Source organism: Morus notabilis, unplaced genomic scaffold (assembly GCF_000414095.1).
Source record: "Morus notabilis unplaced genomic scaffold, ASM41409v2 Scaffold1072, whole genome shotgun sequence".
NCBI classification, from domain to species: Eukaryota; Viridiplantae; Streptophyta; class Magnoliopsida; order Rosales; family Moraceae; genus Morus; species Morus notabilis.
In genome coordinates, this window is record NW_010367092.1 from 114135 (window position 1) to 129272 (window position 15138).

General features: G+C 34.7%; 2 protein-coding genes across 3 annotated transcripts; both read left to right on the top strand.

Annotated features, from left to right (window-relative positions):
• The first annotated feature begins 2553 nt into the window (after window positions 1-2553).
• LOC21387290 (RNA-binding protein 1) lies at window positions 2554-8217 on the top strand. 2 transcript variants are annotated; one of them, XM_024174598.1, is made up of 4 exons: window positions 2554-2742; window positions 5098-5238; window positions 5331-5685; window positions 6347-8217. In XM_024174598.1, exons 3-4 carry the CDS (start codon window positions 5464-5466, stop codon window positions 7028-7030), a joined length of 906 nt encoding a protein of 301 aa, XP_024030366.1. In that variant the 5' UTR covers window positions 2554-2742; window positions 5098-5238; window positions 5331-5463; the 3' UTR covers window positions 7031-8217. The 2 variants fall into 2 exon arrangements, with proteins under 2 accessions (XP_024030366.1, XP_010110137.1); XM_010111835.2 differs by lacking the exon at window positions 5098-5238.
• A 1630-nt stretch (window positions 8218-9847) lies between these two features.
• Window positions 9848-12328, top strand: LOC21387291. Its single transcript, XM_024174601.1, has 5 exons — window positions 9848-10277; window positions 10375-10502; window positions 10601-10713; window positions 11479-11664; window positions 12153-12328. Exons 1-5 carry the CDS (start codon window positions 9922-9924, stop codon window positions 12180-12182), a joined length of 813 nt encoding a protein of 270 aa, XP_024030369.1. The 5' UTR covers window positions 9848-9921; the 3' UTR covers window positions 12183-12328.
• The last annotated feature ends 2810 nt before the right edge of the window (window positions 12329-15138 follow it).

The window sequence follows — 15138 nt, forward strand, 5'->3', positions numbered from 1 at the left end:
GAAAATAAGCAACTTAAATCAAGCATAAACATACCACATCAAGCTAACCTCAAAACTCACAAGACCAACATAAAACTCACACACCCTTATTACAACTCATCTCCTCAAGAACCTCAAATTTACATCCACAAATCCAAGCTTAAAGTTGGCTAGAAATTAATGGAGAAGAGTTTGAGAGCTTACCCTTGAAGAACTATCTCTCTCCCTTGAAAACTTTGAACTCCTCTAAGATTTGTTATTGGCTTGGAACTAGAAAGTATAAGGAAATTTAAGAGGAATATTTCTACATTTCAAACTTTACTAAAACATAACATAAAAAAAAGATTTAGAGTTATACCCTTTGAAAAAAATGCTTGTCTAGACTCCTCCTAGACCCTTTGGTCTCCTTCTTCTTCTTCTATGGTTTGTAGTGGCTCAAGATTGGGAGAGTAGGAGAAAATATTTGAGAAATAGTGGGGGAGTGTGGTATGGCCGGATTTTGAGGGGGAGAGAAAAGCTAGGGAAAAAAATGAGGCTTATCCTATGGTGGTTCCTTTTATAGGCACTTGGAAATTATTTTTTTTTAACACCACATCAACTCTCTCAATCAACCAAATTTTGGTTCAATTTCCCCCAATCTTGGCCGGTTATGGAAGGAGAAAAGGAGAAGCCAAAATTGCCATTAATTCCCCTTCAACCACTACCATCCCATCACCTTAACTTGTAGCCTTCTAACACACTCAACATATAACCAAAATTTTTGGATATAACTTCCTAAGGATGGCCGGCCAAGTGAAGAGAAAAAGGAGAAAAAACTAATCATTAGTCCTATTCACCTCTCTCATCACATCTCATCAAATCACACACACTAACCTACACCTTGTATTTTTGTCCATTCCCTTAAGTTACTCATTAAAACTGTCCAAAATTATACTGACAGTTATTTTCTCTTGTATACGGGTTCTGGATGCTAGGTTGTACTGTGCTGGGAGATTCTTAAAATTAAGATTCTCTAACTGTATCTATACTGGAAATTCTTCCGTTTTAAAGTACGGTGAGAATTTATCGATCGAATTTACTTGATCGGAAAAATGTGAACTTAACGTGAAATCTGCTACAGAATTTAGGAATGCAGATGTTAATTTCATAAATCCTTCAATCACAAAATGTACATAGTATAATGATTTTCCAGGAAAATCCTTGACTCAAATACATGAATTACATTATTAAAATTCTGAGATTTTCTTAGTCACTACACTTATTCAGATATAGTAAGCCAGTCTGACGTCACCGTTGAAGATCGGGCGCAATCAATGTTCGCTAAGGGATGGCCCGAGGATCCGAGCAGCAGACTGCAGGGGATAAGAACTGGGGTCATTGAGCAACAACCAGCTTCTACATCCAGACCAATCGTGTTGAATACTAAAGAAAAGGATGAAGATGAGTATGGGGACATACACGAGGAGCCCGTTGTTGCTCAGAGACCTCGACATCGTCGAGTACCCCTTGCCACATCATCCGGATGAATTTGAGAGCCGGGTGACCCAAGACATGCTCGACGCGCTACGTGAGTGCTATAACATCCCTTCCAACATATGTTTAGTGGCACCCGACCCAAACGACAGACCGACCAAGCCACCTTCCGGATATGTCACCATGTACGTGGAATTCTTCTGAGCAGGCTTCAGATTACCACTTCACCCATTTTTGTGCTGAGTTTTGCACTGAATGAACATAGCTCCCAAGCAAATCAATACGAATTCGTATAGGATTTTGATCAGGGGCTAGCTGCTCTAGATGAAGAAATATGCAACCGAGATACCCTTAAAAGTGATCCAGTACGTGTACCGAGTGAGGAATATGCTTTACGTCAAATATTGGTATTACCTCCTCGGCCACCCGAAAGGTCATTTCGTCAAGGGTAACCCGTACTCGAATAAAATATGGAAGTACGGATGGTTTTACGCTGGCAGCGCCTGGGAGATCGAACAGGGTAAAGAACCCTCTCTCGATAAGAGAGTTTACCGGGACTGGAGCAAAGGGTTCACTTGGTCAAATAAACTTTTTATTCGGTTCGGTCTCATCTTACTAATGATCTAGTCCAGTCTAAATTTTTAAAAAGTGTTATTAACGATGTGGTCTGGAAACCAAACAGTTTGGGATCGTGAACAGCCCTAGAATGTAAGACGTATGTTATAAGCAAAAACAACAAGTAAGCCATGGTTGTTGACTTGTTGTTCTTGACCGATAACAGAATTGGCATAGATTTTGATTCTTTTGTTCTCATTTGGCTTTGGCTTGTTTCTATAAATCTCAACTACTTGTGACACCATAATCTTAAAATATGTACGGTTTTTGTATTCACAATGTTGTCAACCAAATTTGATAGTCTAAAATTATTTTAGAATTCAAGATTAAAGACATTTCATTAATTAAAGTTAGTTTATGTAGGATCAAGATATATATAAAAAAACACATTAATCTAGATAAAAAAAAGAATTACGAAGATAATAGAACCACTAAAAAGAGTAAAGTAGAATAAGAGAAAATAAATAACGAAAATGTGAACAAAAAACTCTCCTTTTCTTCCCCCCTCTTCCATTTTCCCACACTCCATGAAACTTTTTCAAAGAACCCCAAAACTCACCAACGACGACGCAAAGAGCGGAGCAAGTCTGCAAGTGTCGCATCTGAGAATGATACGGAGAACACTGACTTTAACGAGGACAGATATGCCAGAAATTGTTGTCGACGTCCAATGAGGTTAAATTCCTCTCCCTTTATTCGTCAAAATTTGTCTCTTGATACGATTATGTACATGGATTTTTTATTTGATTTTAAATTTGGAACTCATTGACGGTTAGATTAAAGTCGATATCTTTCTATTTCTCTTGTGTTTGGATTAGAGGAACTCATATGCATCATTCTCCAAGTCCTACAATAAACATGAAATTTTGTTAGAAATGTGTAGTATATAATTATTGGATATTACAACATTAAGTTCTGAACAATAAACTGACAACAATATCTAGATTTTGGGCTTGAATGATAACTTCGTAAGAGTGAATTTATATTTTTACTTGTCTTCTTTCTCTGGTAATTTGGTCTTCGTAATTCGTATTTGATAAGAAATTTACTCCCTAATATCTTATCAGTTACTCTTCGTTTAGATTCTTTTTTCACTCAATTGTCTCTATTGGGTTTCTTTTTTTTCAGTTCTTATCTTTTAACATTCATATGTGAGTAGATGTATTATTTTATTATTCAATTTGGAGTTTATTTACATTTTTCAGTTTTTCTTATCTTTAGGTGCTTTTATAAATTGATATGTCAACTGTTTGATAAAACTCCGACAAGAAGTTCAATGGAGAATTCTGGGTTTCAATTCTAATTGTACATACTATCGTGATTCTAATAATATAGTTTCTGCTATTAATTAATTTATTTAAAGTCGTGTTGATACCTTTTATTGATTATATATCCACTTATTTTAATTATCCTTATATTTAAATTTTGTTTTGATAATTATTTACATCAAGTCTCTTTGTATTTGAGTTTAATAGTCTCTTTTTAAGAGTTTATCAGTCTCTTGAATAGGAGTTTATAAGTCGTTTTTATAGAGTTTACAAGTTTTTTCAACGAAAGTTCATTAGTCTATTGAATAAGAGGTTTTAGTCTCTTGAATAAGAGTTTATAAGTCTCTTTTATAGAGTTTATAAGTCTCTTCAACAAAAGTTTTTTAATCTTTTGAATAAGAGTTTTTCTGCTGATCTTGACATTTGGTGGAAGAAACTTTGGGTATGTTCTTTTCTCAAATTTGAGTTATGAACTTGAGTTTAGTATGTGAGAGAAAACACTGTAATTAAAAAATTAAATTTAAATTTTTGTAAGAGAAAATACTGTAGTAAAAAGTTTAAGTTGTGATTTGAGTTAGGTAAAAGAATATGCCCTTTGGCATTTGAATGTGCCTCCAAAAATCAAGACAGTTTTCTAGAAGACTTATCATGACGGGTTACCGACAACTGCCAATCTATTCAGAACGAAAGTTCTCTCCACATATTGTTGTCCTTGTTGTAAGTCATCTCTTGAAAGAGTCCAGCATATCCTCATATGGTGCAAATTTTGTCCACCAGTTTGGAATGTTGTTGGTTTTCCAACCTAGCATTGGAAAGACTCAAAATTGTCTTTTATTGATCTTGTTCACCATGCTGAATATACATACAACAAAGGGAGCTTTGAATTCTTTTTATGCCTACTTTGGTCAATCTGGAATGAAAGAAACGATTTTGTTCATAATCATTTTATCAGAGTTGTCTTATATTCCTTCATGGTCGTCTAAGTTCTTAAAAGACTACTAAAAAGTTAATCTCATTGTCAGCAAAAGGAGCATTGATAATATAAAATGAATGTCAATACATGTATCTCTTCGAAAGAAAGTCTTGTTGGAATTAGTACTTTAATTCGAGATAGTGAAGGCTTTGTTATGGCTGCCCTATCTTCTAGATGGAAAGTTCTCTTCTCAGAAGGTTGAAGCAACTGCTCTAAAGTCACAGGCTTATTTGGGCTATAGATGTTAGCTTTCCATTTAATTTTATAGATGTCTTAAAATATTATTCGTGCTATCCATTCCAACTGTCATAATTTTTCAAGTTTGAGAACCTTGTATCTGACTTTAAATGTCTTCTTTCTTGTTTCACTGACTGTTTAGTTAACCATATTCCTAGGTCTGCTAATTTTGCAGCCCATGGTTTAGCTAAGCATGGTCTTAGGCTAGAAGAAGATATGGTGTGGTTGAAAGATGTTCCACCATCTATTATATCTGATGTACTTAAAAGACATTTTCCATTGAATGACAGATACAATATTCACTAAGAAAAAGAGAGAATAAATAGAAAATTTAAAAGAGAGAACAAAACAACTTATCCCAAAAATAAAAAAAATAAAAGAAAACTAAAAACTCAAATATTCATTTAATTAGAATAAAAATTACGTAAAAATCAAAGCTAACAGAAAGATAAACTTAACTTAATTAAACTAACAGAAAGATAAACTTAACTTAATTCTTAAATTTTTAGATAATTCTTTTCTAACTGGAAATAAAGGGGTATATTTTTGCAGTTTCAAATGCTTATCCTTTTCAAAATTCAAGAGAAGCAAAAAAAGAGGATCAAAAAGGCCCATGAACTTAACAATAAGCCCAAACCCTTAGAGCCATTGGATCACCCAACCTATATAAAAGTCAACAATTTACATCATCAGGTATTTTCTTCCCAAAATCTCTTTCGAAGAATTTAACGTTGGTTGGTTTCAAGGGTCTTCTCTTTCACTGATTTTCACTCTTTGTGGTCCAGAACGACGCCGCTCCAAGCTTATTAGGCTCGAAGATTGGGATATTTTTCTCTGGCTAGGGTTTTGGGAATATAAAATTAGGGTTTTAGGTTTCTGTGCGGAAGAGGGCTTTTCTTCTGGGGCTTTCGATTCAGAATGGAAAACGATCGGGCGAAGCTGTTCGTCGGGGGAATTTCGCGGGAGACGAGCGAAGATTCATTGAAGGAGTATTTCGGCAAGTACGGGACGGTTTTGGAATCGGTGATTGCCAAGGACAGGATTACCAAAAGCCCTAGGGGCTTTGGATTCGTGTGGTTCTCTGATGCTTCTTCTGTTGATAAAGCCCTCAATGATTCCCATGTGATTCTCGGAAGAACTGTTAGTTTCTTTCTTCTCAGTCCTTTTCTATTATGGTTTTTGTTTTTTGTATTCTGTTTGGTTGCTGATTGAATGAAGATTAGAGGGAAAAAAAAGAGTGGAATTTTGGATTTTTTTTGAGTTTTTGCTTCTAATTGATGATTCTCTTTCGGTAAATTACAAAATTTGTATGCGTCCTTCTGTTTTGTTGTATCCAACTGGTTAAATTCTTTATTGTTTTTTTTTATATTTTTTTTGTTAATCAAAATCGTAATTTCCTTGCATTACAATTTCTAGAAACCAACCACAGAGTATTGATGTTTTATTTTTTAAGGAGAGATTGAAATCCTAAAGTGTCATTCCTTATCAAATTTTCATGATCTTAAATTGTACAATTTCGACAATTTTTTTTCTCGATTTGTTTTGCTTTTCAAAGTATGTAATTTGAAGTTTTGGATGAAAGAAGAGCTTTTAATAGAGTTAGAAGTGCAAATCTCTGTTTGTTTTACCGAATTAGTTGAACTCTTTATTTTTCCTTTTTCTTTATTTTTTTTTCTTTTATTCAAAATCGCAATTTCTTGCACCTCAATTTCCAGAAATCAAACAGAATTTTGAATTTTTTTTTAAGACGAGGTGTTAATTCTAAAGTGTGATTCGTTATCAATTTTCCATGATCTTATAGGTTGAAGTGAAAAAAGCAATTCCGAGAAGTGGCCCCAAGAATCAGCAGCAAAGTAATGGTCTATGTGAGAGTAGCGGTAGTAACGACAGTATCAAAAATCAGATTAGGACTAAGAAGATTTTTGTTGGGGGTTTATCAGCTAGTCTAACTGAGGAGGAGTTTAAGAATTATTTTGAACGCTTTGGTACTATAACAGATGTAGTGGTAATGCATGACAGCACAACTCACAGACCTAGGGGATTTGGTTTTATAACCTTTGCTTCAGAGGATTCTGTTGAGAATGTTGTGCGGAATAGTTTTCACGAGTTGAATGGTAGGCTTGTTGAGGTCAAGAGGGCTGTGCCGAAGGAGGAGAATAACAGTAATGGCAATTACTATATGAAAAATGGAGATGGAAGAGGTTCACCTAATAACAATTATCATCCGGGATTTTACCCTCCTTATAGTCCTGGATATTGGGTTCCTCCTAGTTATGCACCTTTTCCAGGTTATAATGCTTGGTATCCTTTTGGAGGATACGGTGGAGTTAGTAATGGGTTTGCTCCAGTTTTTCCTGGTGATGGCTCAAGGGCATGTGTTTTTCCTTATGGCGGTGCTTTCTTTTATCCAACCTACATGAATGGTGCAGGTAGAGTTTTCGGTTTGGCAACAGGCGGTAACAAAGGAGTTGAGAGGCCAGGGTGAATGGGAAGTCAAATCAGGTTGTTGCGGGTGATGGGGCGCCAAGGGATATCGTGTCTCATCAAATTGAAGTGGATAAGGTGGATGTTGATTCTGTGAGGTTGAAAGGTTCCAACAGTGATTCTTCTAACCAACAGAGTTGAAGAGGTTCTGATGTTAAATATTTTCTAGAGTCAGTGTAAAAAATTTCTGGTTAACTACCCTGATGTCCGTTGTACATGGGCACTGTGAATTAGTACATTCTTTGCCAATGGAGTTAGGGATGGTACATTTTAACCGCTAGGATCATGTCTTCTTTTCTTTCCCCCACGTTTTTTTTTTTTTGTCTTTTTTCTTTTTTCGGCCCTTCCCTCTCCACAGTCCCACGACAAGGGGGAAAAATTAAAGTGGGTCTTCTTTTTTTATATAAATTTGATTTTAGGTTGAAAATTAATGTGGGTCCTTGAGTCATAAACATGTTGTTTGCATGCTCTTTATCGTGGGGTTTATGGATTCGCAAGTACAGGATTAAGATCTCTCATCTCTGTAATATAATTGCACTGACATTCAGTGACTTTAGGTTGTAGTCGAAGCAGTTGCATTATTGGTTTACTTCTTCTGCAAATGAAAACTAGTTTATCAACTCCTGCGCAGCCGTCTTCATAAGCTTCCGAAGCTTTTAAATCTGACTGTCCTGTCAGGTACGTTCTGTAGGTTGATGGCGGTTGCAAGTGCAATTTCTGTCTCTCTCCAATCTCATTTCCGTTACTGTCTGATGGCTTTAGTCTTAACTAATTTTCATTTCTTACATCGGTCTCGTCGTGCTCGTCCAAATTTATCTCTTTATAATAGTCTTACAGTAACTCTTTGGCTTTCAATTTTGCGTTTAACCGTTTGATGCCCTTTTGCTTATGGGTGACTAGTTATTTCAGAATATAGTAGTTTGGTTCGTGTCTCGCTATGCACTTTTGAATGTCGATTGGCATATTTGTTGCGCCCTGCCTGCTCGGAATACGTCATTGAGCAGCGGCCGACCAGGTTTAACGCGCTAGCCAAATGCAGTGCTCTTTTATTGTCTATACTGCTACTATTTGATTTGCCTTTGTATAAAACAGGAGCAGCCTGTTTATATGTGCCACGGTGTTTTAGACATGATATATAGGATCAGAGCAATATTTTGGAAACCAGAAAAGAATTACTTCTGTTCTGTCTCTAACTAGGCTGAAAAGAATTGTAGTAGAGTTTGATAGTGCGTGCAATTCGCTCTGATAATAATAGAAACGGATTTGATATTGTCTCTCTCTAACCAGCTTTGGTAAAATGCACAATAACGGTTTTATATTACTGCGGCATGTTTTACTCGCTTCCATTACGCGGATAAAGTTGTTTTTCCCCATTTAAAATGTTGATAGTGTCAAAATTTTTGTCCGAAAATCAGAAGTTTGGTCTCTTCGCGACCATTTTCCCATCTGTTAGGGAGTTTGTACTCCATGGTTTGTAAGTAATAATCAACCAATTCTATTGAATATTTTACCGAAAAGAAAGAGGAAAGAATGATATGAAAACTGGTAATATTTGTTTCGTTCATTTTACCGATTTAAGTTTTCAATTTTAGATTTTTATAGTAAAAAGTTCTCAAAAAATGTCAAATCTAACGTTTTTTGTTAAGTAAAATGACCTCAGAAAATGTCACATCTCAACTCGAATTGAAAACTCGAATCTGCGAATTGAATTGTTAAATATGCAATGCTATTTTTAATGTTAAAAATTGACATATATCAATTTGATGTTAAATTTGGCACCAGCAGCCTGTGCCAAGTTTTCACAATTCATTTTTGTCTGATGTATTGAAATTTTCTTTTTTTAATTATATTAAAATAAATAGTTTACCTTTATAAGTTTCAAAAATTTCATAATTATGATAGATAACTAATAGAGGGAGAACAATAACTCAATGGGCGATTTGAAAACTCAATTTAAGCCTGAACTAAAATTACATTACCTAATGTATTTTAGAAATCTAAAATTAAAAAGATAAGCTCAACTAAATAATTAGAATATTGTAAACGATCTTAAAGATAAATATAAATCTAAATATTAAATGAAACCTAAAGATAAAATATATCCTAAAATAACTGTGTAATTTAAATTCAAAAATCCTATTCCATAAAAAAAATTTCAAAAATCTTATTCTAATACACCATCAAATAAATATAGTGTAACTAAATAATTAGAATATTGTAAACGATCTTAAAGATAAATATAAATCTAAATATTAAATGACACCTAAAGATAAAATATATCCTAAAATAACTGTGTAATTTAAATTCAAAAATCCTATTCCATCAAAAAAATTTCAAAAATCTTATTCTAATACACCATCAAATAAATATAGTGTTTGGGATGACATTAAACATTGAAAAATAAAATAGAATAAGAAATTAAACATGTTATTTTTGCATTTGAGGATGATATAAGAGTTTTTAGCTATTCTCCCTCAGTATAAAAAGCTAAAGAAAGCAACAAAGTCTTAGCCGGAGATATATTCTGTATATACACATTTGGTGAAAATAAAAAAATGAATACTAGCCACAAGACACAAATTCTAGGTCGCCAACCCAAACCAACCATATTTTCACCCAACAAAAAAAAAAAAAAAAAAAAAAAAAGAAAACGAACTTGAAACCTAGGTTATGTTTGTTGCACAATTTAAATTGAGCACTCAAATTATATATTTGAGAGAAAAAAACACTATATTAAAAAAATTTAATTTAAATTTTTATAAAGAAAAATACTGTAATAAATTTGAGCTATAACAATGCCAGTTCTGTTGTTATTATTTTTTAAAAGAAAAATTATATTCTATATGATAGAAAAATCTGGTGGGGTAGAATAGCGAGCAAGTGGGAAAAAGAATGTTGGTGCTAAGCCAAGCTCCAGGCGGAGCTCTGTCAGCCAGAAGATGCTCTTTGAGGTCTTCTCCGGCGTCGACAACCCCAAATTCTCCGCTCTTCTCCAACCGCAAATCCAAGTCCCTCTCAACCTTAAACCCCACGAAGCGTTTTAATCTCACGCTCGCCAAATCCGACAAAGCCCTCGATTCCGCTTCCCCTTCCGCCGCCAAGCCCTCGTTGTCGACACCTTCAAGCTCGATCTCTTCTTCCGCTATCGGCAATGACCAAACGATTTTCGTCGGCGACGAGAATGTCCCCTTGGAGGGCGTAATTCAGTTCGACAAACCCGATTCCTCTGCTCGGTTCAAGAAATGGGGGTAATTCTTTAACTTTAATAAGTTCGTGATTGTTTTGTCGGGGCTAATTTGAAAATTTTGATTTTGTTTGAGAATTTTCGGTTGATTTTGGATTCAGGCAAGTGGCTCTGTTTTCCGGTGGTGATGTTCTGGCTTTGCTTTTGTTCGCCGCAATTGGAAGATTCAATCATGGCTTCTCTGTTTTTGATGTCGAAACCCTTCGCACGGCCGATCCTTTTATTGCTGGTTCGCTTGTTTTTCTGCCTTCACAATTTAAACTTTACGTTCTTTGCGTTGAAAATTGTTTTATAATTTGAAGAGAGACGCTAATTAGGGTTGAACAGGGTGGTTTTTGAGCGCTTACTTCCTCGGAGGTTATGGGGAGGACGGGCGTGGAAGGAATGGTACGTCGAAAGGTGTTGTTGTGACGGCGAAATCGTGGGCCGTCGGAATCCCGGTAAGTTCAAACGTTATCTTGTTTGCACCAAGGTTTTTGAATTGATGATTTTGTTGAGGTAATAACTAATAAGAGAGCTTAAAGTTGATGTTTCTTCTTTCCATTTAGGAGGAAACTATCTGTCAATAATGATTTCTGTTATTTGGGAAAGCCAGTTTTGGTTCTTCAATTTATTGCTTTTTTTTTTTTTGACATTCAAGTCTTTAACATTTTCCTTAACGTTCTTTGATTATTGGTCCATGCCTATCTGTAAAATGAGAGAGCTGGATGAAATCACATTTTGAGGAGGAACGTTCAACATGAAAGCACCAATGAGTTATGTCACATTTTGGCATTGGCATACATGTTCAAAGTCAACTGTTCATTTTATCAAAAACAGCCCTCTTAAGTTTCAAGTTGTTTCTTCGTTCTATTTATCTTTTGATAACTGCATCATTGCCTATAATCTAATTCTTCCTGCAGTTGCATCTTCTAGACTCATGGTTTCTTCTCTTCCGAAGTAATTCTTCATCGTGATTGTTACTCTTTGTATTTCATGATTGGAATATCACTTGAATCTGTCTCCTAGTCTCAACTTATGCGTTTGCGTTACGAGTTGCCTTTCAATTTTAGTTTATTGTTTCGAAGATTTTTGCATTTCATTTTCCTATCTGATTAATCTATTTTAATTCTCTAACCATTAGAGTATAGCTAGTTTGTTCAGCTATATTATTAAAATGTATGTTAAGCTAACAATATCTCTTACAAAACCCCTTTTCTGTGCAGCTGGGGTTGATTATAAGAGCAGCAACAACGGGTCATTTTCCACCATTTAACTTTATATTAGTTACCATGGGAAGCACTGCTGTTTTACTCGTTGGATGGAGAGCACTATTGTACAATCTTCTTCCCAGTGATAAAACCAAGAAGAGTGACGTGTACCGCCGCGGTAGCCCATTTGAATTATTTGAGGTAAAAGAAAAATAATAGAGTTTTTCTTAGCATCTTTTATTTATTCTAATACTTTTGGAACTTCTGCTAGTGTTGGATTCTGCCGAGTCTGATATTCTTATCGAGAGAAGTTTAGAATCTTTTGAAACTAACAAATGCGCGTTACTTGCTCTAGATTACTGCTCTGCTTCGTTTTAGAGTTCCTTTTGCATTGTGTTGTGACTTTGAAGCATTTGATAATCCCACATCGCGAAATAAAACAAAACTAAGCATATACCTTGTGTGCTTTGCAGACAAGAAGAAGATTTTTGAATGGTAAATAGGATACTTGCGTGAATCTGGAACGGTTTGATTAAACTCAATAAACTCACATGTAAATATGTCAATATTTCTTGATCTTTTTGCATGCCACATTCTAATCGCAATATTCACGTATTAGAATTTGATAGCTCTTCATCCATTAGAATTAGCTACAATCTATTCTCATATAAACTTCTTTGTTGTTGCAGTTGCTTACATCATTAGTACGAAGGTGGTGATGATGATGACAGTTTAACATTCGGTGTTTGTATAATATCGTTATTTTTTATTCTAGGCACTGTTTTTCTCACTCTTACTTCTCAGCTCGTATAGCTGATGAGATGTATTGAATATATTAACGAATACTACCAATTTTGATTTCTTCTCCTCTGATTCTATTTTGCTCTTCCTGGCACCTTCAATACCATTGTTAGGATAAATGTAACATAATGTGATATGTTATATGCAGTTCGAAACATCTATAAATAATATAAAATAGGGTTAGTTTTACAATGGTCCTCGAATAACAATTATTCTGACAGTTATCCTATTTTGGTTTCTTACTTTTACATATTAGGCTATCCCCGCGAATTATCCTTGCGTTACAGAGTTAGCCTTTCCGTCAGACATCCGTCGAAAACTGGATGGAAAAGTGTTTCATTACTTTCAGGAACGGTAAAATGATAAAACAACTGGCTTAAGGTTTCTCCTCTTAACTCTCTTTGGAAATGGCCTCCATGAGTGTCCTAAGAAGGTCGGAGAAAGAAAACAAACAATATGAGATAAACTTACTTTTTCACTTAAACCAGCACATAAAAGCCAATACTCAGGCGGCCAGGTGCAGGAAGAGAGTTTAACAAGGTTATAAAAAAAAAAAAAAGAGAGAATTGGTTCTCAGGTTGTTGTTTCACCACTAGGTTTCCTTTTCAAGTCATTGTGGACCGTGGTTCATATGTTGTCGTATCTTTGTTTTGTCGTTTTTGTCTGTGTCGTTTGAGTTTATAGTCGTTTCTTGTTGGTGTTGTATTCAATTTTATTGTGATTTTTAAAGGCGTTGGCTTTTCTCATGTCTCTGTCGTTTGTTTGTTTGTTTGTTTGTTTGTTTTTTTGTTTTTTACTTGGAGTTGTGCCACGTTGTTGTCGTATTCTTTATAGTATCGTTTATTGTGGTTGTCGATTTTGTAGTTGTTGTCGTTTTCAATTTATTTTCATTTTATTTTGGGTGGTGAATCCAATTTTGTAGTTCTTAGCTGTCGTTTAAAGGTTACTGTCGTTTGAGATCCTTGTTGTTTTCTGTTGTCCTTTTCTGTAGTCTCTTTTTTAGGTTAGCGTCGTTTTTCAAATTGTTTCCTTTCTCAAGCTAGGTGGTTTATCCAATTTTGTAGGTTGTCGTTTTCTTGTTGATGTTCTTTCTATTTGCAGGCATGTTTCTTCCTTTTTTTATTTTTATTTTTAATTTACAGTTGTTGCCAATATAGGGTTGTTGGTGATTCCCATTTGCTGTCGCTTTTCCATCAATTATCAATTATTATTTGGGTTAATTACACAAGTATTCTTCCTACTTTCAATTTTGTTTCTACAAACTATATATGTATATTTCAATTTTGTTTAAACTAAATGTTTATACAAACTACAAATACAACGGTAAAAAACAAACAAAAAAACTGAAACTAAAAGGTACATAACTTGAGTAATCTGCCCATTATTCATTTAGTTTGAAGTTCTTCCAAGCCCCGGTTTTTGTATTGCTGTCGGTTTGAAGTCGTCTTGTTAAGGTTGTTGTCATATTTTCCAACCGCATTTTTTTTTTTTTTGGGTTTCCTGCTATTTTCGTATTTCAGGTTTTCTCGTATTCGTTTGTTTTTTCATGGTTACTGTCGTTTCTGTCGGTGTTATTTTTCAACTTATTGTTATTTTTACGTTGAACGTGTTCTTCTATTTTAGTCAATTTTAACCGTTGTTGTTTTAAGTTCCTGTCGCCTTTATGTTTTGTTTTGTTTTTTTTTTCTTTTTTGCTGTTGTCATTCCGTCAAGCGTCGTTTTGGGTTGTGCATTTTTCCATTTATATCGTTTCTAGTTAAAGTTTACTCTTGTTTGTGATTGTTGTCGTTGTCCAGATTGTCTCATTAAAATTGTCGTTTCTTCGTGTTTTCGTCGTTTTTTTATTGTTGTTATTGCCATCTGTTTTTTCATTTGTTTATTCGTTGTGTGTATTCCCGTCTTTATAAGTTGGTCTCTTTTACTGTTGATCTCTCATCTCTGATCTTTCCAAAAAAGGAACGGCACAGTTTCGAAGAAACCGTAAAAAAATCTCCTCCACTGAAACGAGGACGGTGATGAATGATAATGGGCGATTTGAACATAGAAAATATGTACTGTCATATTTGTCTGGTGTCACCTATAAAAATATTTACTCTGCGAGGACGAATATTGGTCCTTGACGAGGACTTTGAAGACCTCGTGTATGCAAATGTACTTCAGTAAGCCGTTCACTATTCGGATTGTGTTTCCAAAAGAAGTAATGCATTCGACTTACCTGACAAAGCTTCAAGTGACATATTAGGGAGGTCTTAATAGCGAGCAGATTAGCAATAGCGAGAAATAGTGAGCTATAGACGCGTCACTATAGGCTTTATATCAAGGTACAAGTTAGGCCTTGGTGAGAATAACAAGAACCCTCTCTCTCAAAATGTAAATATTGAAAATGAGTAACTGTGGTTTGTGGTTTGGACGGTGGCAATTTGAGTCGAGCACGTGTCGATTTAGGGTTTGTTTGTTTCCATTTTTGAGTTATAGTGACTTGAGTGTAAATTTTGAGTTGAATTTGAATTATAACTTGAGTTAAAGTTGTGTTTATATAACTTAACTATACTTTATTTTTTTGAATTTAGGCCAGGAATTTTATATTTAAAATAGGGCTAGTAATCTGGATAGCGTCATGACTAGAAACCCACACGAAATTAGTGAGTTTGGGTTTACTATAAATGAGTTTGGGTCGTAATCGGGTTGACACGATTAATAAATGGGTTGGGTTAGGTTTGATCTCCTAACACGAAGTGACACGAATTAACACGATTAACTATATGTATCATATGCAATCTAATGATATGTGATATAAATGAAAGTTTATATGACATATTAAATACTAATAATGTGAATTTTAATATTTGTAGGTAAAATTCATTTATTTTTCTT

Coding starts and splice junctions, on each gene's coding strand:
- LOC21387290 (XM_024174598.1), top strand. CDS start 5,464: ATGGAAAACGATCGGGCGAAGCTGTTCGTCGGGGGAATTTCGCGGGAG. Junction 5,686..6,346: donor ATGTGATTCTCGGAAGAACT/GTTAGTTTCTTT, acceptor ATGATCTTATAG/GTTGAAGTGAAAAAAGCAAT.
- LOC21387291 (XM_024174601.1), top strand. CDS start 9,922: ATGTTGGTGCTAAGCCAAGCTCCAGGCGGAGCTCTGTCAGCCAGAAGA. Junction 10,503..10,600: donor GGCCGATCCTTTTATTGCTG/GTTCGCTTGTTT, acceptor AGGGTTGAACAG/GGTGGTTTTTGAGCGCTTAC. Junction 10,714..11,478: donor CGTGGGCCGTCGGAATCCCG/GTAAGTTCAAAC, acceptor TTTTCTGTGCAG/CTGGGGTTGATTATAAGAGC.